Raw genomic sequence first — 24,622 nt, 5'->3', positions numbered from 1 at the left:
TTGGGCATTGGAATGTGCTGCCCAGGGAGGTGGTGGAGTCCCCATCCCTGGAGGTGTTTAAGAGTCGGGTCGACTTAGTGCTGAGGGATGTGGTGTAGTTGGGAACTGTTAATGTTGGGTTAATGGTTGGACTGGATGATCTTCAAGGTCTTTTCCAACCTGTGAACTCACAGTGAATCCCATGTGTTTGGCTTACTGTAAGCCACGCTGGAGTCACTGTACTCGTGCTCCAAGACCATTTTTTCACACTCGAGGATCTTCACCATCAAAGACACTGGTGTTTTCTTCAAAGGGCTGCACCGTGGAGTCTCCCCCTGCTCATCTTTCTTCCTCCACAATCCACAGCGGTGTGTGCAGTGGGGAGGGTGCGTTGCGAGGGTGGTGGACACGGCCCATACACCCCTCGCCCTGTCAGCCTGGGACCTGCCAGCCTGCGCAGGCCGCAACTCCCCACGAAGGCAGCCGGGCCCCGGGCGCTCCCCACTCCCGTCACGGCGGGCGCTCAGCCGCGCTGCGGGGCCCTCCTTTCTGCCTGCCACAGGGCTTGCTCTTCTCTTCGACGTTGGCCTGAGCCGCCGCGCAGCCCCGCAGGGGCCGGGTCCCTCGCCCGGGAACAGCGGGGGGGGGGGGGGGGGGGGGGGGGGGGGGGGGTGTGCGTGGGGGTCCTTCCCAGCGCCCCCGGGCAGTGCGCAGGCAGCCGGCCGGGATGGGCGGCCCGAGAGGAAGCCCCCCAGAGGTGCCGCGGAAACCCACAGCCCCGCGATCAGCGCACGGGCGACGGGACGGGCGGGAAGAAGCGAGAGCGGGGGGTGGGCGCTGCCCCGCGGCGACCCATGAGGCGGGAGCGCCGCGCCGCGCCGCCAGGGGGCCCCGCGGTGCCGTCGGCGCCACCGCCGCGAGTGGGGGGCGCCGGTCGGGCGTGGGGGCGCCGGGGGGACCCGGGGCAGCGGGGAGCTGCGGGGACTCCGTCCGGCCACCCCGTCCGGCGGCGGCTGCGGGGAGCGCTCGGGGTGCACGGCGGGGGCGCACGGCGGGCGGGGGGAGGGTGGCACCTGTGCGGTAAAGCCAGCGCCGGGAACGGGGGGGCGGGGTGGGTCGTGCCAACCCTCCCAAACGGTCTCTGCCGCTAATGCCGTTTCTCTGCCGCTGCGCAGGAATCCCTGCGAATATAATTCACCTCCCACTGTCTTCAGCAGGAAGGAGGCTAATCCCATTTTGCGATTTACCGCGCTCGCCGCCAGCAGGTGAGGCGGCGGCGGCGGAGGTGGGCGCCGTGGGCCCGGGCCGTGGGCCGTGCCCCAGCCCCCTGGCCCCGGCCTGCGGCAGGATGTCCGGTGAGTACCGCGGCTCCGGCCGCCGGGCGCTGCCCCAGGGGCTGCCGTCCCGTTTCGCAGCAGCCGCCTCGTTGGTGTCCGGCAGCCCCGCGGGGACGGCCTCGCCGCTCCGCCCCCCCCCCCCCCAGCCCCGGGGTCCTTCTCCCTCCTCGCACCCCGGTGCGGGCGAGGGTCTCTGCTGTTTCCTTATCAGCAGGGAACTGTGCTGTAATGAGCGGTCTCAGATTAAGATTTGAACTGTTCGGCTGGTGGGATGAAAAGAGCTCAATTCATTGGTGTCTTCTGCTTGTACGTAGAGATTGGCCTACCCAGGCCTCTGGGTGCTTTCCTGGTGGATCTGCAGGGTGACAGACCCGGATGGGCACCCCCAGGCTGAGGCAGATTCAGAGAAACCTGTCTCAATTCCTCTCTTGTATAGTACCGGTATTGGCTTCATTCAGTCATCCTAAAAGCCACGAGGGACCGACTGGTTTAGGGCTGACTGCACAGGGTGGGTGCCGGTGCTCTTCCGGTTCCTGAACGTGCCCGAAAAACTGAAAATGAGCTTGAGGGGCAGCCCCCCAAAGTTGGGTTTGTTGAACTATTTGAAGGGTGTCACAAACATACCTTCCTCAGACATTTGGCCTGGTGGATCCCAAGTTTGAATTCAGGTATGTGGCACCTCAGTGTTGGGGGAAGATGCAGGAAGGAAGTCTGCAGATTAAAGGGTTGGACGATTGGTTTGTGGGTTTTTTTGAAAGGAAGGTGGGAAGACTGGAAACATCTAACTTAATGTATCAAGTCCTCAGTGCTGTCTTTGGACTACTTAAGCAATTACTGTTTGTTTTGGTTTTTTTTCCCAAGTGGTATGTTACTATTTTGGGACTAGTTTTGGGTGCTATGTGTTAGGCTTATTTGTATATTATAATATTGTGGCATTTGATTTTTCATAAGGATTATTTACTTTCTGTTGAATAACAAAATTGCAGGATCTTGAAGCAGAATGTAATTGTTCCTAACTGAAAGATACATAGTAAAAGCTGCACAAAATGAGAAACAAGTCCTCTTTCTGTAACGTCCCAAGAAAATGGTTGTAATCCTGTCTATTAAAATTTGGTATTGTTTTAATAAGAGATAAGAGAGAGTCTGGTTTTGGACCGGCAGATCTTTGTTATAAGCAAGAGAAATATTGCATGCCACCAAACATCAATTTATATTCTGTTATAAAAAGGTCTGTGTAAAGTGTGAGTTGTGCCACCTTCATCAGTCATGTAAATGTTTCTACTATTGGACCCAGGCTGAGGAAGCATGGGAATTAAAATTGCCAGCTGTCATTTGTTTACCAGGGCAAGAACTGATTCTTTGCTGAAAACTTGTCTAGTAATTTCTGATGGTGGTCTGTTATAGGTTATTGTCTGACATCATTATTCATTTTACCGACTTAAAATACTTCTTAACTGCTTTCAAGGTTGTGGGTGTCAGCTGGAGCAGAGCTTTCTGTTCCAAGTACTTCTGATACAGTTGTGCTAGGTCAGAGAAGTGAGAAGGCCTGTAGCTTTCTTTTTATCTTTGCAGTAGTTTAACACATCTCCACTGAGACAACTTCTGGGGGAAGATCATAGGGACCTCTGTGTGGGAGAGGAAGCAGCAAAAGTGTCAGGAAACATGATGTGAGTTGGGGCTGTGTTATGTCATTGTCGCTCAGGATTTCAGAAAGATGCTTTGGGCTCAGTGGACACAGGTCCAGACTGCAGCCTGCCTGTCCTGCAGATTGTGTCTGAGGCAGAAGCGGAGGAGGTGACAAAAGAGCAACAGGTGGCACCAGGGAGGAATTTAAAGCAACTGTACGACGTTGGTTGTTATGAATGGCAGTACATACTGGGAACCTAACCAGCCTGTTAGAGGCTTTAAGCTACTGATTTATTTACTCTTATTTCTATGCATAAGATGGCAATGTGTTATTTAGAACAGGCTTGTAGGAGAGTTGTAACATATGAATCTCTGATCTCCTACTGAAATTTTGGAGGGGCAACTTGGCAAATTTGAGTTGTTACTCTAGGAACCACACCTAGAGCACATTTATCCTTTCTCTGTCTATCAAAAGAAAGACTACAATATGTTTAAAGCTATGTCTGGTGGATTATGGAAAAAAACCTTACCCTACTTGTCTTGAAGCTGGCAGGTGCACATAGTTCATTCAGTATGTGTTATTACGAGTCACTCCTGATTCTCAGTGGGTAGCTGGTGTTTGTTCATTCCCTCTCTTTTCTTTGAACATCAAAGTGAGCACCACCCTGTCTGCTTGCTGGTGTGGATTCTAAGTAAAGCTTTTAGCTGCCCTGGAATTGGTTTTCAGGCCTGTTGAAGAATTTTCCCTCTGGCAGTGTCAGAGGTACTATTGCTGTGAGTAAGTAGCAACAGAAGTTGGTGATCTTGGCTAAAAAACTTTGTTTCCCATAAAATCATCCTGACTGTAGTGATTCACATTAACTTTGCTGTCTTTTCTGTGTTGCTATCTGTAACTTCAGAGTGAGCTCCAAAATAACTCACCAGAGTTATTTGCTTGAAAAGCCTTGGTTAGTTCTAAGAAACTATTGTTAGGTATTAAAACTGAGGAGCCACTGCTGATGATAACGATTTCTAAATTTGCATCTTCATGTACTGTGTGGTAATCCAGAGAAGATAAATGTGCAGATTTATCAATTCATATGGCATGGTTTTAATGTGATCCTAATCATACACTTATTTTTCTCATAATTCACTGAGAGTCAATGGTATTAGCCATAGGGTTCCACAGCTTGAAAACAATTTGCTTGAAAACTCAATACTGTTCACACTAGGTGTTTTCCATGAAAAATACTGTTGTTCAGCACAAAAACTTGAAAGTTATACACTTGACACTTAAAAAAAAAAAAAATCCAGTTGCCATTAATTTTAAATGCCAATGCCTTTGGCTTTCAAACTTAAAATATCAGATCTTTTACAGCTTAAAGTCAGTGAGTGACACCCTGTGTACTTAGATTTAATGTAAACCCTGCATTAGATTTAATTCAGCATTGTTCTAGATTTCTGTTAAATGGGAATTTTGGTGTTTTCTGCTAAATGGTTTACTTTCAAAAGTGTATATGAAAATTTGGTCCTTAGTTTTCAGTTACAAAAATAAAACATTTACTTACAGGAACAGTGTTCCAAAGTACAGTATAAATGAGGCAAGTCAACTAACACTTCTTCTTTGACAACAGGGATTAGATGAAAGAACAAGTAATGATAAAATCTTTTGATTTTAAATCCCCTGTGGATCCTTAATGAATCAGTGATGCCCCTGTATGATTTAAAATAGCTAGGATACACTTCTCTGCATGAGAAATATTTTAATGTTGTATGGTTTCAGTCAGTTATTTGATTATCTATTTAATTATTTCTGTAATGATTCACTTTATCAAGAAGGCCATAATATGTATCCCACTTCTCAGATCAGACAATTGGTTTCTTTTCTGTGTGAGGTATTATCAAGAGTTTCTTAGAAGCTGTATTTATTCAGCAGTTTTCTTCCTTGTAGTTTTGACCACAGCTTTTGCTCCAGAGTTACAGGGAATGAAAGCATATGTAGGATGTGGTAATTTGCCATGCAAGCTTGCTGAACTATTTGATGAGTAGCTTGTGTATTTTTAGATGTTACTTAAGTAAAGATTCAGCTTCTGTAACTAAAAGAATTTGCAGAATCAGTAAGATTATGTGTTCAGTTTTGTGGTTGTTTTTTGAAACAGTATTTTAAGATTTAAGCTCCCATTCGTTTCAGTTTGCTTTTTGTATTAACCTACCTCCCGCTTTCCTCTCAGTAGTTGTTTTATTACCTTTATTTGGCTGAAGATGCTTGTTGCCTAACACAAAAGTGTTTTTCTTTGCTGACTCTTTGTGTCTTTTAAGAATAATTTTATTGCTAAAGTAGCTTTCAGTGTTTTATTGTTTTTTATTGATTTTTATGTATGTTTATATTTATTCATTTAACCTTTTGGAAAATTGCAGTAGGAGCAGTTTACTTGCACAACTGTCCTTTTAAACCACTTCATGTAAGCAAATCCTTATTAATTGTTTTCTGGTACACACTTGCTCAAGCTGTTATGATAATAAGATAACAAGACATCTGAAAGCTCTTGTTTTCATTTGCTGCTTCTGGAAATTGTGATTAAAAGTGTTGCTGGAGTTTGCTTAGCTGAGGGATCTGCGAACTATTTAAAGTTTAGATGGATGATTCTTTTTTTTTTTTTTTTTTTTTTTTTAGTCAAGTTTAACACTACTGGAGTTCTCCTGAGGTGCAGGGATCTTGTTGTAATGTCAGTAAACATAAGGTGTATGTACCTGATTCAAATTCAGGTCTGGCTGGAGATGAGTGGGAGGTAGGGAAAAAAGGGGGGAAGGAGACAGCAGATCAGTGGGTCTGTGCTTTGCTCTGCATTCAGAAGACATGAAAATACTTAGTACCTGAGAGTTTGTCACCAGCATCAACCATACTTCATTGCATACCTTGATGTTAGGTTAGAGATTTGAACTCATTTGTTTTGGCAGCCTTTGGCTGAGTCAGCCATGAGGTCATTTGTTGGGTTCTCCACAACAAGTTCCATGAGATTCTTTCCTAGTGTCTCTCACAGAGCCTGGAAACTGCACAAAAGAGTGGGGGGTTTTGTTGTTATTGTTTGATCCTTTTAATTTATTTAACATAATTGCTTGTCCCTTAACATGATGGTGGTTTTAAACAAGTAGTTCAACACAAGTATTTATTGAAGCTCTAGAACTCAGTGGAATTTCCCTCATCTGTGTGACTCGCTCATCTTGTTCTGGTTAATTTTGCAGCCTAGAAAGCTGTGGTCTTCCTTCCGCTCTGAGGATGCTGTTCACCTTGCTGAATCATAGGTTCTGTCTCTCCCCAGGAGAACCCCAATAACGGTGGTTCTGTCAGAGGGCAGAGCTGAAGCAGCCCCTGGTGATACTGCCACAGGCCTGGTATTTCTGCGAAATACATTATGTCTGCTATTGTGCAGGAGTTTAGCTTGCTTCCTTTTTTTATTGTAATTTTTTTCCTGTGTGTTTCTTGACAATGAGGAACACTCCTGATTTTCTTGGAGTTACTTGAGGTAGGGATCCTTAGTTTCTGGGAGATGTACCAATGTCAGTAGCAATTTCTCTGCATTTGTTCAGCCAGCACAAGTTACTCCAGTACAAACAGGACAGAGCAAAGGACAATGCCTGTTGGGTTGATTCAATGAGGTTATGTAAAGGACATTTCTGGCTAGTACTTAGTATCCTGTGTTTTTTCCTTAGCTTTTAACACTGTATAAACAGGAACATTTTCCTTATCGGTTGTATTCTACTGTGTTGGTTAAATGTAAAATCTAAATATTTACAGATTGGGTTTTTTGATTAACATCCTATTTAGGCAATAAGACTTGGGGAATTATTTGTTTAAGGCTAGTCCAAAAACTTCATATCTGTTATTATGTAAATCAGGCAAACAAAAAATAACATTCAGAAACATACATTCTGCAATCACATTCAATGGATTTTCTATTCAGTTGTGTCTTCTGGGGGAGTTTGGGAAAGAAAAGAGCTTATCACAGGAACTGCAGGTTGTTATAAGCTGCAGCCTGTTGGTTAGCTGGAGGAGGGAGATTGTAGGAACCTGCCAAAAGAGCTTAAGTTAAAGCTGTAAAGTAACTATTCTGAATATTTGCTCACAGTAACAGATCAAGCCTTTGTGACCCTTGCTACCAATGATGTGTATTGTCAAGGCGCTCTGGTTCTTGGACAGTCATTGAGGAACCATATGACATCTAGAAAACTGGCAGTTCTAACTACACCTGAGGTTTCCAGTGGGATGAGGTAAGGATTCATGTATTTTTAGAGGTTGATGATACAGAAGAATAAACAACAGCATGAAACATAGGCTTCCTGTCTTTCACAGCATTATGTTTAGAATTCCCCCTTGGCTAGCGATTTCTGAGGGGAGTCCCACATGACATCCATGATAAGATTGTAAATCTAATAAGAATTCACTTTCAGAAGTAGAGCTTGTGGCTGGAAGTTGTCTTAAGCCCATAACTGGGCACATAAGATGAAAGTTCAGGAACTAAGATTTTAGTGTGTTGCTTTTGAGACGAAATAAAGGCACTACTGGTTTTGTTTGTTTTTTTGTTTGTTTGGTTTTGGGTTTTTGGTGTGGGTGGGGCTTTTTTTGGTGTTTTTTGTTTGTTTGGGGTTTTTTGTTTGTTTTTTTTTTTTCCCTCAAGTGTTTATCTTTTAGAAGGAGCTAACATGTAACCACATGTGACATCAGAACTCTCCCAAAACCTTAGGGGCTCGGTTTCAGATGACTAATCTTCTTGAAATATTGGTGCATGGCTATCATGATGAGAAATTAATTTATTCTCTCTTTTTTTTTATCACTTTCCAATTTGGGTTGTGATTTTACAGACACTACAGAATTACAGAAATGTCATTAGATCTGCTGAACTCAAGCCCTGTTATTTGGAGGACTGTGTTGCTTGCTAAAAGGAACATGACATGTCATATCTACTTAAACTCTTAGTTCTGCTATGGCTTAGGAAGTGATTAAGCTCCTGATTTCTGTATGCCATATGAAAGTATTTGCAGTGCATCTGGCTCAAGAGACATTTTTGCTGTGATTTTTGCTGTACAGAAATCTGTTTTTACAGGTTTTTTTAAAGTATGGATTTTGTCGGAACACTGTAACCTTCCTGAGGGAATAGTGTATACATTTGACATCTGGGTGGATACTAAGTCTATCAGTTTTTCCATCCTCATTCAGTGGAAGGAAAAAACCCTTTATAATTTATTTTTAAATCAAGGATATCATTAGAAAAAAAAAGTACATTATTGAACTATGCTTCTAAAAACCTGTATGTACTCTTAATTTTTTCCCAGTTAACTCCTGACCCTTGAAGATGAGTCAAGCAAAAGCTAATGACTCTGAAATCTAGATAATCAGCACAGGCATTTCTTTTTCTGTGTTTGTGTGACATCCAGGACTTTGTAGTTAGTAGTGTAATGTAAATAAATAAGCTGTGTTTAAAAGGCTTTTTTCTTGTGTCTTGAAGGAAAATTACCTCTTTTGGTATTGCCTCCCAAATTCTCATGGAAGTTACGCATAGAAAAAATATGTCTTCCTAAAAGTCTCATTTGAGACAATTTGTAGGAGTGAGGAAGTATATATTGCCTGTTTTAAAAGGTGCAGTTTTGAAGCTCCATTTACTTGGACATAATAGGTGCAAATAACTGTGCTGGCAGTGCGTGCCACATCCTGTGCAGTGCACGGGGAGCACAGTATGGTGCTGTTCTTCAGAGACAACTGTGAAGGATGAAAGCTCTTTCAGTTTCTGTTGGTCTTTCTATAGGAAATTAAGTAACGAAAATAAGGATTAGTTTCCTCTCCATACAGCACCTGTCTCTTTTGAGGTGCTGGCCCCACAGTGGAAGAGGTGATGGCCTGATTGATAGCTGTCACTTCAGTAGACTGCTTACAAGGACTTTTGACTTGTGACTTCTTATTCTAACCAATTGATCTAACCTTTGTTATTGTCACAATAAATGTGGTACTGTGTGTCAGTGTCACTGTTTTCATGCCAGAAGTGACCTCTGATGAACCTCTCTAAATTCCCTTCTTTATCTTCACTGCTTGCCCTGTTAGGTCCGTCCTCCACAGCGTATTTGATGAAGTCGTAGAAGTGGATGCACTTGACAGTGCTGATTCAGTCCGTTTGGCTCTGATGCAGAGGCCAGAACTGGGTGTAACCTTCACTAAGCTTCACTGTTGGACTCTTACTCATTATAGTAAATGTGTCTTCATGGATGCGGACACTTTGGTGAGTAGAGGGGGAGCTGTGGAAATGTTGGTGTCTGTCTTAAAGAGCTACTCTGAGTGTGTGATGCTTCCTTGTCAGACAGCCTACCAGCCTATGAAGTGGCCAGATTTTCTGGTAGTCACAAGCAGGAGCTTCAGCTGACATGTTTTGGCAATGTTCACAGTTTTGCCAGCTGCACAGAAATAAACTCTGAGAGTAGCTTCAGGACTGTCCTCAAAATATATCACAAACGGTCTATGCAAACAGGCTTCTGATAGATGTTTAAAAGAAATCTCTCTCATACACTTTCATTTGGACTTGTTCCAGTCAGGAAGGAAGGTGAGATTTAAAATGAAAGGGACAAAACCCCACAAAGACCAGAAACATTAATATTTAAAAAAATATATATTTTAGAGGTATAGAGATAAAAACAGCCATAATTTTGTCAAGGAAAATCATGTCAGTTTCCCCCCACACTTACAAGGCTCACTTTGGAAGACTGGGATGCATTTTCATTTAATAGGACAGTATTTGAATTAGAAAACAAACTAAATTATTCTTCTCAGGTGGTCAGGTGGGAAGGCTTATGATTTCCTGCTTTACATTACAGTTAAAGGAGGAACACAAATATTTGTTTGTTTTTTTTTTAAATTCAATGAAGTAATCTTTCTCCTAAAAAAAAAAATTCTCCTGCTTTTCACAGTGGCTCAATTGTGGGTGGGGTCCAGACTTTCAGCGACTGCACAGCTGTCTTTCCACCAACTTTAAAAGTGATCTTGGCCTTAACCTGATTGATTTTTCCCACTTTCTTGTGGAGCTTAAAAACCAAAGCAAAGCAAACCTCTGTTCTTAACTTACATTAGAAAACTGGTAATAAGAGACAGTTTTTCTGTTACCCCTTTAGTCAGGCTGTTGCTAACTCAAATTATTTGGATTCCCAGCTCTCATTCATCTCTGTTGCTGTTACTGAAAATACTGGACTCTGGGAAGGTGAGCTAAGAAAGAAGGAAATTTGTATGGTTTCATGGTATGTTATAATATTTAAAGGGACCTCTTGCAGAGTCTCCAAGTTTCATGAAATAATTTCACAGGGTTTGCACTTTTATCAGAGAAATCATGGAGAACGACAATTAATGTTGCCTTATCATATTAAAAATAGAGATTCTGACCCCTAGCATATTTTTTCATTGGCACTGCTTTTATACTCTGCAGGCAATGTACTTGGCCAAACTAGCAATTTACTCCACTGGTACTGATTTAGCTGCTCATGTTCTAGAAAAGCATTTGCCCTAACAATTTTTCTCTTTTCCTACTAAGGTGCTTTGCAATGTTGATGAATTGTTTGACCGAGAAGAGTTTTCAGCAGCTCCTGATTCTGGCTGGCCTGACTGCTTTAACAGTGGTGTATTTGTGTTCCGACCTTCTTTGAAAACTTACAATTTACTGCTCCGCTTTGCTGCAGAACATGGCAGCTTTGATGGTAAGGGGCAAGGCATAAGGAGTGAAGTGCAAGACATTAGATTCCTTTTCACTGAGCTGTTTTCCAAAGCTTCCATGCTATTGGGCAGAATAGAGAAAGACAGGAGTTGTCTGGGCTTCACATAACTGTGCCCCCACAAAAGGTTAAGGTGCAGACCTTTGCCTCTTACCCTGCACTTCCCAGAAAAGGTCAATGAAGGGACATTGTGTCTCAGTCTTATTCAGTAAGTTTTAATTTTGCTGTCTGGTTTAGGAGAGAGAAATTCAGCTGATCTTCAGTCTTCTGCTCTGAGGGAGACCAAAACCCTTTCCTACTCCTTTCTTCATATATTACAGTAGGACTCCATTTACAATGAACTTGCATCGGAGTGGATCAGGTATTATTCACTTGCACCTGCTCACATGGCCATATTGTCAAGTCCAACTTGCAGTCCCATGAACACACCATTCTCAGTCCCATCCTTGGACATGAAATTTTGATGTAAATTTGAGTGTATGCATAATTATGGTAATACTGGGTTTTATATTCTTTAGGAGGTGATCAAGGCTTGTTGAATAGCTTCTTCAGCAACTGGGCAACAGCAGATATTGGCAAACGCTTACCTTTCCTCTATAACTTGAGCAGCAGTGCTGTATACACGTACATTCCTGCTTTCAATCAGTAAGTAGTAACACTTCTGACTGACCATAAACCTCTGTAGTTTAATAAACATTCTGTTATAAGAGAGAATAATAATGGCATTCTGCTGATTATAAATTACAGTAGTCACAAATGATATTATGTAAAAATCATACATTAGAAGCTTAAATGCAATCTGAACATCTTTCATCTGGACACAGAGAGAGTCGCAGAGTTGGCTACACTGTCTCATATGTTGTTTCAGAGAAGCTTTACTCATGTTTGGAAAGATGTAGATTACTTTAGCATTAGGTTCTGACAGCTTTACTTTCAAAGTTGTTCCTATCTTCTGGTCCATTTTATGAAAAGAGTTGTTTGTTTGTTTTTTTTATTATTTAATCTATTTCTTAGATTATTCTGTGACACAAAATTTGTGCTAGTAATTACATGACCAGACAATGCAGAGAAAATTTTCTGGCAGAAAGCAGGCTGGATTGAGGGTGTCATGAATTACTGTTCCAGTTGCACAAAACATTTACTGGAAGGTGAACTTAAGATAATGTATTTATTAGTAATTTTTAATATGCGATTATTAATAACCTGTTTTGTTGATTCAGTGCTTTAAGTGGTATTTATGTGTTTGTGAACAGAGTAGGCAGGAGGACTGGAAATGGTACTGCATGAGCCTGTCGGTTTCCTTCACAAACTTCTCTACTAGAATCAGCAGCTGGAAGTAAATGGCAACGTAGCCTTTTGTTTTCTATATGCTAAATGAGATACCGTATGAGAAGATAGAAAAAATACTAATATATACTCATATTGAATGTGTTGTGTTGCAAAATGTTGAAATTGCATCACCAGTGAGAGTAAGCATGTTTCTTTAGCAGTTTATGTAAGCTAAAAACATATATATATATATATATATATATATATATATATATATATATATATATGTATATACCTGTATGTTTAATCTCTACAGTTTTGGTAGAGATGCCAAAGTTGTTCACTTCTTGGGAGCGACAAAGCCGTGGAACTACAAATATAACCCTCAAACAAAGACGGTTATGCAGGATGGCACCACCTCTGGACCTTTTCATCAGCTGCCATTTCTTGCCCTGTGGTGGAATATATACAGTGCCAGTGTGTTGCCTTTGTTAGAAAAACTTCAAAAGGTGGAAGAATCAGAATCTGAGGAATATAAGGTAACTAATGGTTATTATGGTTATAATATATGTTACGGGAATATGCTGGAATCACAACAAAAGTTCTGAAAATTATGTGTTTGCTAGAGGGAGAAATTACATGGAAAAACTGTATCTGTTGATTGGTAGTAACAGTGATTTCTTCTAGAAGCATCTAAACTAGCAGTTTAGGAAGGATTTTTAGTACTATTGACTTTCTGAAGATTTCCTCACCCCCTTCTTATTTGATGAAGAGTTTGTATGGGAATGTATGTGTATATATTCTGCAAATTAAACAGAAAGTATGATACAAATTAACCAGAGAAGGTAATGATCTGGATATGGAAGAAACAGGCTTTTGACTTTTTGAAGGCAAGTTGATGTAGACCATCAAATGAGCCCTTGAATTATACTAAAATTTAAGCTTTCAGAACTGTATTCTAACTTGTTTTATGAAGGTCATTAAAAATAAATCAAATATGCAAAAGCAGTGTAAATTATATTTAGGATGTTAGATACAGTACTCTGATGTCATCAAGCATCTACTGAGCTCTTTAAACTTTTTTTTTTTTCTCAAAGGAAGTGCACAATGGATGGTTTCCATCAATAGACTAAAAAAATCTGTTGATAAATAGATGATTTCTTGGAGACCAGCAGCACAAAGTAATGAATAGGAGAAGTATGATTTTTAATTTTGTATGCAGACATGGTCATGTAAATCATAAAAAATATGTAAATATTTTCTTAATTTTTTGGTAATATTACACTATTATCACCACTGAACTAATTGCATAGTCCCATAAGATCAGTTGGCCAATTGCCATCAAAGCCCTAGAGAGGAATTTGGCTTGTTAACCTCATGACAAATTGGAAAGCAGAGGAAGGAATGGGTAGTTTTTGATCTCATACTTTAACATGCTTTGATTTTTAAGAAATTTTGTGCAGTAAAGAAATATTTCAGCTATGGTAACATGAAAGTGGAAATACCTGTTAGATTTACCTCTTGATGATGCTGGCATACTCATAAGTGGAAAAATATAAATTGCAACATGCTCTGAATCTGGGACCACAAATTTTTTTAATTTATTAACTTAGTCCTTTAATGCTGAAATCCCTGTAAGGAAGGGAAACTGTTGTAAATAAGATAGTAATTTTCTGCAAAATTGTATTTCAGTGGTGAGATGTTCTTATTTTTGTTAGCACGCTTTCAATGGAGTTGAAATTACACTGAAGAAGGTCAGTCCTGTGTCCAATTCACTGCAAATGCCTGTGCTTCAAGAGCAGACATATGAAATATATCCCACAGCATGTTCACCTGACGAATTCACTTCCAAAGCTGTAAGTACGTTGCATATTACTATATGCAGTAACAAAGTAAAATGCTATACTAAAATGACATTTTTTTAGATGATGCTTCTGATCTGGGAGATTATATCTTCTTCAATTTAGCTGTAGCTATTGAATTTTCTTGCTAGTGTCAGAAATAGTCTAAAGAGTATTTATTTTCTTCAATCTTTAGACACGCATTCATGATGTGTCCAGAGGTTGAAAGAGTTTGCATTGAATTTTATGAAGAGATTACTTATTGAAGGTTGTTAGGTACTTAATAAACTGTGATAGAAAAAAAGTTCTGTTACCAAAGTAATCTTTTGACTATTAATACTCTATATTTAAAACAAGAATACTTCCTACCACTCCTCTGTAGAAATCTTTTTTTCCCCAGAAATGCTGACTCAGTGAACTCTTCCCCAAATTTCTATGATTTGGGCAACAAGGAGTGTCTTAAAAGAATCCACTGATGAACACTGCAGGGGTCCTGATTCTTTTGTCAGTCTTCCTGTATTTGCCTCTTTGTATTTGGGTGTTTGCGTTGCACTGACTCTCCCTATTTTATCCAGGAATTAAGTTGGACATAATGGCACAATCTTTCTGCAGGTATAAGTCATGATGTATTGTATGATAAACCATGCTACAGCAAGGTACAATTGGGAGAAAATAACGTTCCTATGTAATCTGCCATTGTAACTTTTAGATTACTCTCTGCAGTTTTTGTTATGTTCCATGCTTCATCCCTTCAGAGTGTAGTTACTCCATAAAATAAAACTGTAGTCTTCCTTTCTTTCTTTTCCTTTGTGTGAAGGGGCTGAAGGAAAACTGCAAACCTTCCAGCTCTCTAACTTAATAATTTATTTGCAAAGGATATTTGCCTCATACATCCGCTTCCACTGGAAATGCTCAAACCAAATAGGGACACATTTTCAAGATGTTTGAGGTAAAGATACATAATGTTAACTTAAAATAGTGTAATTACAATTTATATTTCTTTTGTTTTTTAATTAATAGGGTTGGTTTATCAGAAGATAATATTAATTAGAAATTAATAGCCTGATTCTCTTCTTACTTAGGAACACCATCATGCCACATTTTGCTGCTTAGTTTCAGTAGTCTTGTGGGATTGTTTCGGTTTTGGTGGAAGAGACTTCAGAGTAGGGCCTGTCCACTCATTTATGTTTTGATATCTGGCAAAGGCAAATATTTGGGGCAGTATTTTTGGGGCAATCTATTTTACCTCTGTTTTGGAATTCATTATTCTGTTCTCACTCTACACATATAAAAAGCTCATGAGTTATAGAGCCAAGCTATTATCCAAAAATGAGATTCTTCTTGTTGAAGTTTGGCCCCACGGGTGGCAGGCATCTACTGTAAGCGATCTTCCCAGGCTGTTTCTGTGGTCACTGAAGAGTAACAGCCACTCTTGAACCTATTTTAGGATGAGATGAGCTGCCCTCTGGAGGTACTTATCCTAGATTGATTATAGTAGGAGCTTTGACTCAGTGCCATTTTGATAGCTAAAGCTGGGTGAGATTAATTTTGTCCTTGGTGATGATGTGTTTTGTTCTTTTTCCTCCCACTGCTTTTCCCTACCCCAAGAATGAAATCAGTTTGTATTGTATGAATTCTTATGAAAAGGAAACTATGAAAAAATATTCTCCTAATAAAACCTCAGTGGCTGTATTTTAGCAACCTGTATATGAAGTTGAACAAAGCGGTTCTAACGTCCATCTCTCTGAGCCTGACAGAACTTCAGAACAACCTGTATTTCATCCTGCGTTTCAGGAAACCTCAGAACTGGTACATGTAGCTTTCTGCATTGTACATCTGTTGATAACTGCGTGCATGTTTCTGCTGACAACATAATATTGGGAAATATCAATTAACTATGATGTAATGTGCAAATAAATTCTTTAATTTTTTTTGCTATGTAATTCCTTAACTGCTTCCAATACTGGGGTGTAATCCCTTTCTAGTTTTCTTTTAAAAACTTCTAGTTTTTTAAATGCATATTTTCCTGTGCTAGCCCCCCAAATAATAAATGCATGGTGTTAATTTTATTTCTCCAATACTAATACAAGCAAAGCTGGTTTTTGTTTTTTGATTTTTTTTTTCCTGTTTTTATCTTTTTTTTTTTTTTTTTTTTAACCTGCTGGAGTGATATTTCCAAGCAAGTGGAAAATGAATGTACAGTGAGTCAGGCATGGAGCCTAAGATACTCAGCTTTCTTTTGTGTTCTTGCACTGCATTCATCTGTGGGCAGTGTGACAGCAGTGCCAGATTTGGTGTTAACAGGGGTGATGGGGTGTCAAGGACTTGTATCCTGTAAGGTACACAACAAAGCTGTTTTCCTAGTGAGACCTTCTGTATGACTGTGAAGTACTACAGTGAAATACTTTGAGAAATAAAACCATAGGTGAAACTGTAGCTCCCATGCAGCCAGCGAAGTTTGAGCTAAAATTCTTCATTTCTAAAACCATGATGATTCTTGTCCTATTGTTAATGGCATCCAAAGCTGTTGATAAGGCTTGCCAACGCTGAAGAAAGGAATCTTCATGCATTACTACAGTTATGTATATACAAAGCCTGAAGATTAATACCAAGTATTGTTTCATATTTGCATATATAGGGAGCAAGCATGCTCTTAGAGTATTGATTCATATTTAGTCATGTACAGAGTGGAACCTATGTGGGGATACATATGGAAAGATGCAGTTACCTTAGTATATAGTGTCATGTTTTGAAATACCTTACCTGCTCTGCAGGTGCAGGTCTTGCACAAGTGCTGTGCTTTATCTGCCCCAAATTGGCAGATGTAATGGATATTCCAGGGCCCTTAGGCAGTTTAAGCCACTGCTTCCTGCCCATTAAATTCTATTCAGAAACATTTTTATATTGAATTTGTAAGGACTTAACTGGAAGTCCATTCTAGTTGATTTCAATTTTATTTATAACATGAGCTTTTTGCCTTGGAGCCTCTTGGAGTAGTACTGAAAGCAGTTTTTCATGGTTGCCTTGATTAGTCCTTGTTATATTTCATCTTTAGTACTGGTTGTAATTGTTGGGATGTCTCGGTTTTACTGGCATTGGTGAATCATGGACAAAGTTTTTCTTTTATGTGGTTGAAATGATCACTAATGTGTCTTACATTTGGTCACCTATGGTAACTTGATCTTGAACCATTTTGGACTGTCATTCAAAATGAACTAGTTATCCATGTAAAGAATAGTGTCAATCTTTTAAAGTAATTTACGTGGGTCACGTCAGCTAAATAATATTTATCTCACTGGAGATCAGATAAAACAAATGACCAAAAATTCTAGGAACTTGTGTTCATATGAAAGCCTGTTGAAGACAGAATTTGGACAGACACATATTTATACTTTATTGTAGGAAATATTCTCCTTTAACAGGCTGTATTTGTAATATTCTCACTGTGTTGTTGCTGAGTGTGCCAAGATCTGAGTTAGGACAAGTAAAATAAATATTTGGAATGCTGAAAGATGCTATGACAAGTAGTAAAAGCATAGGAAAATGAGATCACATTATCAAAACAAGAATCAATGTCTGAATACTGTTTGTTTTATTATTTTAACTGGGACTGTATAAAGCAGAAGGTTGACATTTAAGGTTTAACTTCACAGCACTGAAATGAGAACAATTAAATGACTGTTTTCCCACTGTTCTGCCTCTTCCCACAGAACGAGGTCGCACATTCTATTTCAGAGCTGACTATTCACTTCAAACCAGAAGAATCAAGTCCAGAAGATGAACGAAGAAAATGGGAGGAGGGGCGCATAGACTATATGGGGAAAGATGCTTTTGAACGTATCAAAAAGAAATTGGATGCATTTTTACATTAAGATGGAGTGTACTCACGATTTATGTTTCTTCTAGAAATGCAATCCTTGAATACTTGGCTATCTTCATAGTTTATTTGACACCAAAGTTGAAGAGATAGATATCAACCCTCATATATTTTTTGGGAAAACTAACAGATACAGACCCTTGTTTTTTAACTGTTAAGTGTGCCTCATCTTTATTGTTATGTGTGTCTCATCTTCATTGTTCTCCCATAGTGCCTTCTGAAGTATAATGAATGGTACCCTCTGAGTTTGAACTCTGATATTTATCACTCTTCCCTGCCTCTCCCCATAGCATTCTGCAGAAACAGTCAGGAGTGTGAAACATGTTGGAAGTTGAGATTATTTCAAAAGTACTTTTACCTTTTCAAAGATGCTATAAAAAAAAATTAAAACCTTATTCTTGGAACTAAGTTAACACTTTTCAAGAACAACCATAGTGTAGACTTCAATAAGAGAAAAAAGTGAGGAGATGACATCCTGGCTTCACAGGAGCCTGCAGCAAAACTTTTTAATTTAACTATATTTAGGATTAGAGGAAATTCAGACTTCATCTGAGATCACTAGTGGATGTTCTCCCTATTTATATAATAGGAAGCTGCTCAGCTTCATCACTAGCACAATGAAGAGTGGTGTAAAACTCTTAAGACAGACTGATAATGTTTGTTAACCTTTTCTATTGTTGCTAAAAGATAGTGTTTTTTAAATTATTGTTAGCTTTACTTGCATATTCAGAGTTGCAACTGCTGACACTGGTGTAAACCTTCTGGTGCTTTATATCAATTTGTTTTACAGTACTTCAAACTGCAGTTAACAAAGGCATTCTTCTCCTTTACATGGTTGCCCCATATTGCAAGCAGTTTGAATGCAACTGAAAACACAGTTGGCACTTGTTTTAGTAAACAGGCCCTTTGAAGATCTTTTAAACAATAGCTGTGTGTGGGAACTAATAAATCTGTGAGTGTAGTTCCAGAAAAAATCTACTGATGAGACTCAGATACTTATGGGGGATTGTTTTGTGAATTTGGGTATTTGAATTTGACTAATCTCAGGACAGAGAAACACTCTGAAATAAAGAAGCTTGACAGGCATGCGAATATGATAACAGATTTGACAGTTATTCATAATGCTACTCAGTATTAAAATGAGAATTCTGCAGTGCTGATGCCAGACTCGAAGCATGTTTCAGTGTTAATATATCACCAATTTTGGTAGATATAGCTAATCAAATATTAATTCTGTTTAAAAAGCAATGATGTAACATTATGCATCAGAGGGATTGCCATAGCTGCTAGTAGAGGAAAAGGCAGGGTAGGAGAGAAGGAATTTTTGTTTCTTTTTCCTCCATCATAAAGGATGGTAGTGGAATAACTTGCACAAATTTGGAAAGGAATGAAGAATCAAAAGGTCCCTTAAAGGAAGAAAAATGATCTTCGAGTATTTTAGAATTACTTTCTAATATTCACAATAGTGGATTCCTTTTTACTTTTGTCTGGTATTTCTGATTTTATCTAGTTCTTTATTTCTCATTTATTCTAAGCACTCTTAAAGCAGGAATCTCTTTGGTGGGTCTGCTGAATTCAAGCTCCTATTTCAAGTTAGATGTTTAGGGTCCCTGAAGTTGAAGAGAGAGATGTCCAGAAGATGTTTCTTCTGAATTTCTCCATCGATCACAAAGGGATCCTCAATAGCCTGTCTCTCCCAGGGAGATAACTTTCTCATGTTAACACAGGTAGGTGTGTTCTGCCTCTTGCTGTGTGTGGCCCAGCTCAACACTGTGGAGATTGCAGCAGCTGCAGCACACTCTTACTCATGTGGCTTTTGATCTGCTGATTATCCCTGTTTCTTAGTGAACTTGTGCACTTCTGAGAAAGTTCTCTGTTTTATAAACATTACGGCTAATTTAATTCAAACAGTTTTAGTTGACTACAGTTTCATATAGTCTTCAGTGTGAACTCATGCTTCTATGCCGCTGTACTTTTTACACTAACTACTAGATCTTACTGGGCACATTAATTACATTATGGGATAAAAATTACAGACATGAAATCAGTAACTGAAAAGCTTTAAAATAGGCATGTGAATGTAGTAAAAGGAGCTGTCATAGAGTACATTTGAAAGTGCGAATATGTAAAATGGTACTGTGTGTGGATTATACAATGTTTTGTAAAGAAATGTAGTGCATTAATGTCATGAAAATAAAATAGAAATGGAAAGGACATATGAACTCATTTGCTTATCAGATGATGGTGGGGCTACAGGTTGTTTATGTTGTGACAGGGACTATTATTTGTGACCAGCTGGATACTTTAATATGTTTTTTTTTAAAATTTTATTAAATTGCTTTTTAGACATTAGCACTACCAGCTGAGCAGAATTAAAAGGTGTGAGTTATTTCTACAGACATAGATAATTATTAGCTTTAGGATCTCTTAGCACAACAGTAGTTGGCTTATTGTATTTCATGGAGAAGTATAGCTGTGGTTAAAAAACCTGCCTGACTTTTCTGTGTACTCTCTTCACACAAAAAATGTTGAACTAGTTACAAGTAATGTAGTGTCATAGTGGATTCTAGCACAGTACTGTTGTCACCAGAGCGTGAGAAGGGAGAATCTTGTAAGTGAACCCAGAATTTGCAAGTACTGTGGTTTGGGCAACATTCTTTGCTTTTACGGACAATATTCTGAAATCTTGGGGCCACAGGCAGGTCTGGGAGGTGTTACAAGCTGCATGTTGCCACAGGGTTGAGGTTTGCTAAGTCGAAAGATGACTTGGAAAATAACTTAGCAAGCTGCACCTAGAATTTCTTCTACATTAAAGTGTGGTATAGTCCCAGGTATTTCTAGGGTAAAGGAAGTGAAGAAATGTAGGGTTTTTGATGGCACCATTCCTCCCTAAACAAGACATACTTTCACTTTGTCAGTTTGGAAGGCACTGGAGAATAATATAAATGACATATAAAGGGGAAAAAAATGGCATGGTAATATGAGAACCACTGAAGATCTTTTACCAACTAGTCTGTGCGTGCATGTAACTGAGAGTTTTGTCCGTATTGTTTAAGCCCTAGTGACCTGAGAAGCAGCTGTAGGGATTTTGAAAGGCCAGACTCTGACCTATTACTGTGTGGCAGACACTGTATTTAAAGAGGACAGCTTGTTTTTAAAAGAAAATATGCTGATTCTTCCTCTGTCATATGCTTAGTTATTCACAGCTACGCTTAGAGGGTAATTTTATTTGCCATACAACAGTTTTATTGGGTGCTCTTCATGTATAAACAGGAGATAGTGTGGGTGTGCCACAAGGAAAATTCTTGAAAATTTTAGACATGTGGGTTAATGCACTTTCCTAGCCTACAGGAAAAGGAGATTGTTGTTCTTGAAATACCACTTCACTTACTGCCTGGTGTCTTGTGAGGACCTTTCCGGTTGGGTTGTTCTTGGGAAAAAAGAAATTTTCTTTGTCTCTCTAGTTCAGTCAGCTCACATTAGTTGTTTTGTAAGGCTGGTATTTGAAAAAATGCTTAAGTTTTTTACCTTGATTTTTCTGTCCATGAATGGGAGGCTGGGTTAGTAGCAGGTGGCTTTATAAGTTTTCATGCTCCTGAAAATGTCTACTTGTTTAACAGAAGCAAGTCTGCAGCTTCCTTAATGGATCTGATTCTGTTTTGCTCATCTAAATCATTAAGCTTCCTATGACTTTGAAAATAACATGAGATGGGCTTGTTTTTCTTAATTCTCATCTCTAATATTTTTACCTTTGTGTATTTAGGTGAGTCTACAAAAAAAAAAAATAATTATATATTTGATTCCTTTTTCCCCCCAGGTTTCTCATCATCATTTTGGCATTTTATTTGCATGTTTTTGGTTTGTGCTTATGTTTTTTCTTTCTTTCTGTCCTTTTTTTTTTTTTTTTTTTTTTAAATCAGCCCTATAAATGAGATTAAAAGCATAGCAGTCAGTTCTTAGAGTAGCCTGTAAAAATACAAGTCAGTTAATACTAGTCATTGAAGTAGACTGCATTTTCAGTATATTGGTTGCAAAATTCTTCAGCTGAAACTCTGTTCATCCTAAATTGTCTGGCCCATAAATAATAGTTTCTTTGGTGCTAACAGTTAAAAGGGGTGAAAATCAAGCAATACATCACATCCTGGTATAAACTTTCAACTTGTAGTAAGAACATACCATAATTATAGAAAAGGTTGTTAAAAAAATAGTTATATGTAATTGACTTTAAACATGATAAAAAACTAACTAATTATTAGAAGGCTGACAATGATATATACTATGGATAAAGGAAAAAAGTACAGTTGCAAGTATTTTTCCTGAATTTTACTTTGACTGTTGTTAGAACCCTTTTGACTTCAACAAACTTTAGAGGGAAAAAAACCCAAAATTCCAAGAGAGCCAGCCTCTGGCTTGTAATTATTTTAATACTTTTCCCACTTCAGGATGGCATGACGTTAACTGCCTTGGAAAAGTGTTTTTCCCCTTTTATGGTACTGTACAGGGTTCTGTACCATGATAAATATAGGTGGTTTTCCTTTAGAAGTGTAATATCAGAAACAGGTGGTTTGTTTTACTTTAGAGGAATACAGTTTTCAAAGCCTTCTCATAGTATTAAATTGCTGGGGCAAAACTAATAGCATGTGGTGGGTGGGTACCTGTTTTATGTTTTGTTTAAAGACCTTTTTTATTTTTTTGGACATCCATACATTTTTTTGTTTCCAAATCTTTTACTTAGAGCTTTTAGACAATTAGCAGAAGAGAAGCCAGGGTTGTTTGGAACCTGTAGTATCCCCATTTATCTTAGAAATGTGGGGTTGGGACTTTTAAAAATATTTGTTCTTGCTTTCACAAAATCTTTGTAATGCAGTCGTATGGTTATTCAAAGAGAAACAAGGTTTTTAATAAATCTGAATTTTACAGAGTTGTTTAGATGTAAAATTACAATCAAAACATCCTACAAAAATCTTGTAATATTTTACTCAGTTCAACTATACATGTGTGTGTATATTTTAACCTACAGTGTGGAAGTGAGAAAAAGTGTTTTTGATGTTTACTCGTTCTTTTGGGTCATTTATGTAAATGCTTCTCAAATATACTCAGAGTCCTCAGGAGTTTCAAGCTGGATAAACTCTGAGCTCAAATTGCTTTTCTCAGTTTATCTATTACACAATTATTTTGCATCCTCAGATGATGGGATCTTATGATCCATGTGCTGTCTTTCCCTTGGGTCTCAGCAGGGAGCAAAGTGACATGTCTGATATTTAAACATAGTGAAGTGTCCTAGAAGCTTGTTGTCTCACTCCTGTGAGACTTGACAATTACTTTGTTGAGTCAGTCTAATGCAGTGATTCCAAATGTCATTTAATAATGATCAGACTATTTAGATGGAAGTCAGCTTCACACAATGTGGATGTCAAACATTTAAACAGTTCAGCCACAGCTCTTTCAGTAAACCCAAACTTAATTTGTTAGAGTAATGCTTCCTTCTCTACTGTGTCTATATTTAACCATGTGTAGGCACTTTCTCCTATAGTTAACACTGGCTTGGAGATTTTCCAGTTGTTCTGTTTTTCTTAACAGGCCATTTTTATACGGTGCTTGCTCCCATCTACGAAGGGAGAGATGCTGAGAAAAGAAGGGAGAAAGCATATAATTTAGCTTTTACTCTTACATTCATGTATTTTGCAAAAGAACATTATAGATGGTTTTTCAAACAAACCTAGGTAACTGACTTAAAAGTTTATTTCTTTCAGTATTATTCAAATGCAAACAGCTTTTGTAACAGCTTTTTACCTATTAATTCATTTTATGTGGAAATGTGTACCAGAACAACTCTTAAGTGTGATGTTGGGCTACCTGCTTTATGGGGAATATACACTTATCAGGAGACTGGAATAATAGCTTGTGCAGAGCTTGCATGCTCTGATTAGAGTGTATACAGATGAAGAGATCAGCAATCACTCCATGGCTTCGATATGCAGAACACACGTAAAATGATTTACTTCCTTTCCCTGCTTACCACTGTCTCCTCAATATTTGCATCTTTTAAGATACGTTTAGCTTTAGACGGCCGAAGGAATATAGGACTGAAAATACTCTTCCTTCCTGCCCCCCATATTTTTTGAAGTGACATCCTGTGCATCCTATTTGGTAGTTGCCCATTACTTTGTTCTCCTTGTCACCGACAGATTATCCCTGTGTGCGCTATCTGCCCTCTTCCTTCCTCTCTCTCTCTCTCTCTCTGTGGGGAGAACCCACTTCCCGGTGCCTGGCTGAGGTCTCTTAACAGTCACTTGACAAGAGCCAGTTTGCCTGGCCTGTTTCCTTCCCCTCCTGCCCGAAAGCCCCCCCCCCCCCCCCCGGCTTTCCTCAGATGCTGGCCAAGATGAGATTATCTGTGTTTGGATGTCAGGAAGGCAGTAAGTGTATTCACATGAGTCCTTAGCATCTGACTATATGGCAATTTACCAAACTGACCTTTCAGAGGAGTGAGGTGTTGCACAAATATTTGATATTTACTCTTATATGGGGTGATTTATCTTCTTGTGAGGTGAAGGGCAGGCTTGCATGATGGACATGGTATAAGCCAATCCAAATGCACTTTGTTCATGTTGCTAGCTCTTAGCCTGGCTTTAAACTTGGGTCCAAAGTGTTCACACTGTGCTTGGAGATGGAGTTCAGGGGTTTTACTGATGTACTGGTCTGTCAGCAGGAGCTTGGAACCTATGCTTACATGCCGTGTGGGTGCTTGAACACCTTCCCTGGTAAATGCTCTAATTGTGGACTTGACTGTGACTGGGCATGTTCTTGCATATAAACAGGGTGGGCAGGTGGGATGGGCAGTGAGGTGATCTGAGAAAAAGCTTATCCTCATGCTTAACTGACAACACAGATGTTACCGAACTGACTGGCTTGACTCTAGAGAACAGCTTTTGCCTTTCTTCCCCGCTGAGTAATGATATTTCTCCTCC

The 24,622-nt window shown here is 39.3% G+C and overlaps 1 protein-coding gene across 4 annotated transcripts; it reads left to right on the top strand.

The window, feature by feature from the left end:
* The first annotated feature begins 1,117 nt into the window (after positions 1 to 1,117).
* On the top strand, positions 1,118 to 18,636 carry GYG2 (glycogenin 2). 4 transcript variants are annotated; one of them, XM_074907728.1, is made up of 9 exons: positions 1,118 to 1,334; positions 7,049 to 7,190; positions 9,016 to 9,190; positions 10,487 to 10,649; positions 11,183 to 11,309; positions 12,250 to 12,472; positions 13,652 to 13,789; positions 15,473 to 15,583; positions 17,485 to 18,636. In XM_074907728.1, exons 1-9 carry the CDS (start codon positions 1,130 to 1,132, stop codon positions 17,644 to 17,646), a joined length of 1,446 nt encoding a protein of 481 aa, XP_074763829.1. In that variant the 5' UTR covers positions 1,118 to 1,129; the 3' UTR covers positions 17,647 to 18,636. The 4 variants fall into 4 exon arrangements, with proteins under 4 accessions (XP_074763829.1, XP_074763847.1, XP_074763838.1 ...); XM_074907746.1 differs by having other exon boundaries at positions 15,459 to 15,583; positions 17,485 to 17,595; XM_074907737.1 differs by lacking the exon at positions 15,473 to 15,583.
* Positions 18,637 to 24,622: the final 5,986 nt, after the last annotated feature.

Source organism: Athene noctua, chromosome 1, assembly GCF_965140245.1.
Source record: "Athene noctua chromosome 1, bAthNoc1.hap1.1, whole genome shotgun sequence".
Taxonomy (NCBI): Eukaryota; Metazoa; Chordata; class Aves; order Strigiformes; family Strigidae; genus Athene; species Athene noctua.
The sequence above is the reverse complement of the archived record's forward strand: the minus strand, read 5'-3'. Positions and strand labels throughout refer to the sequence as shown.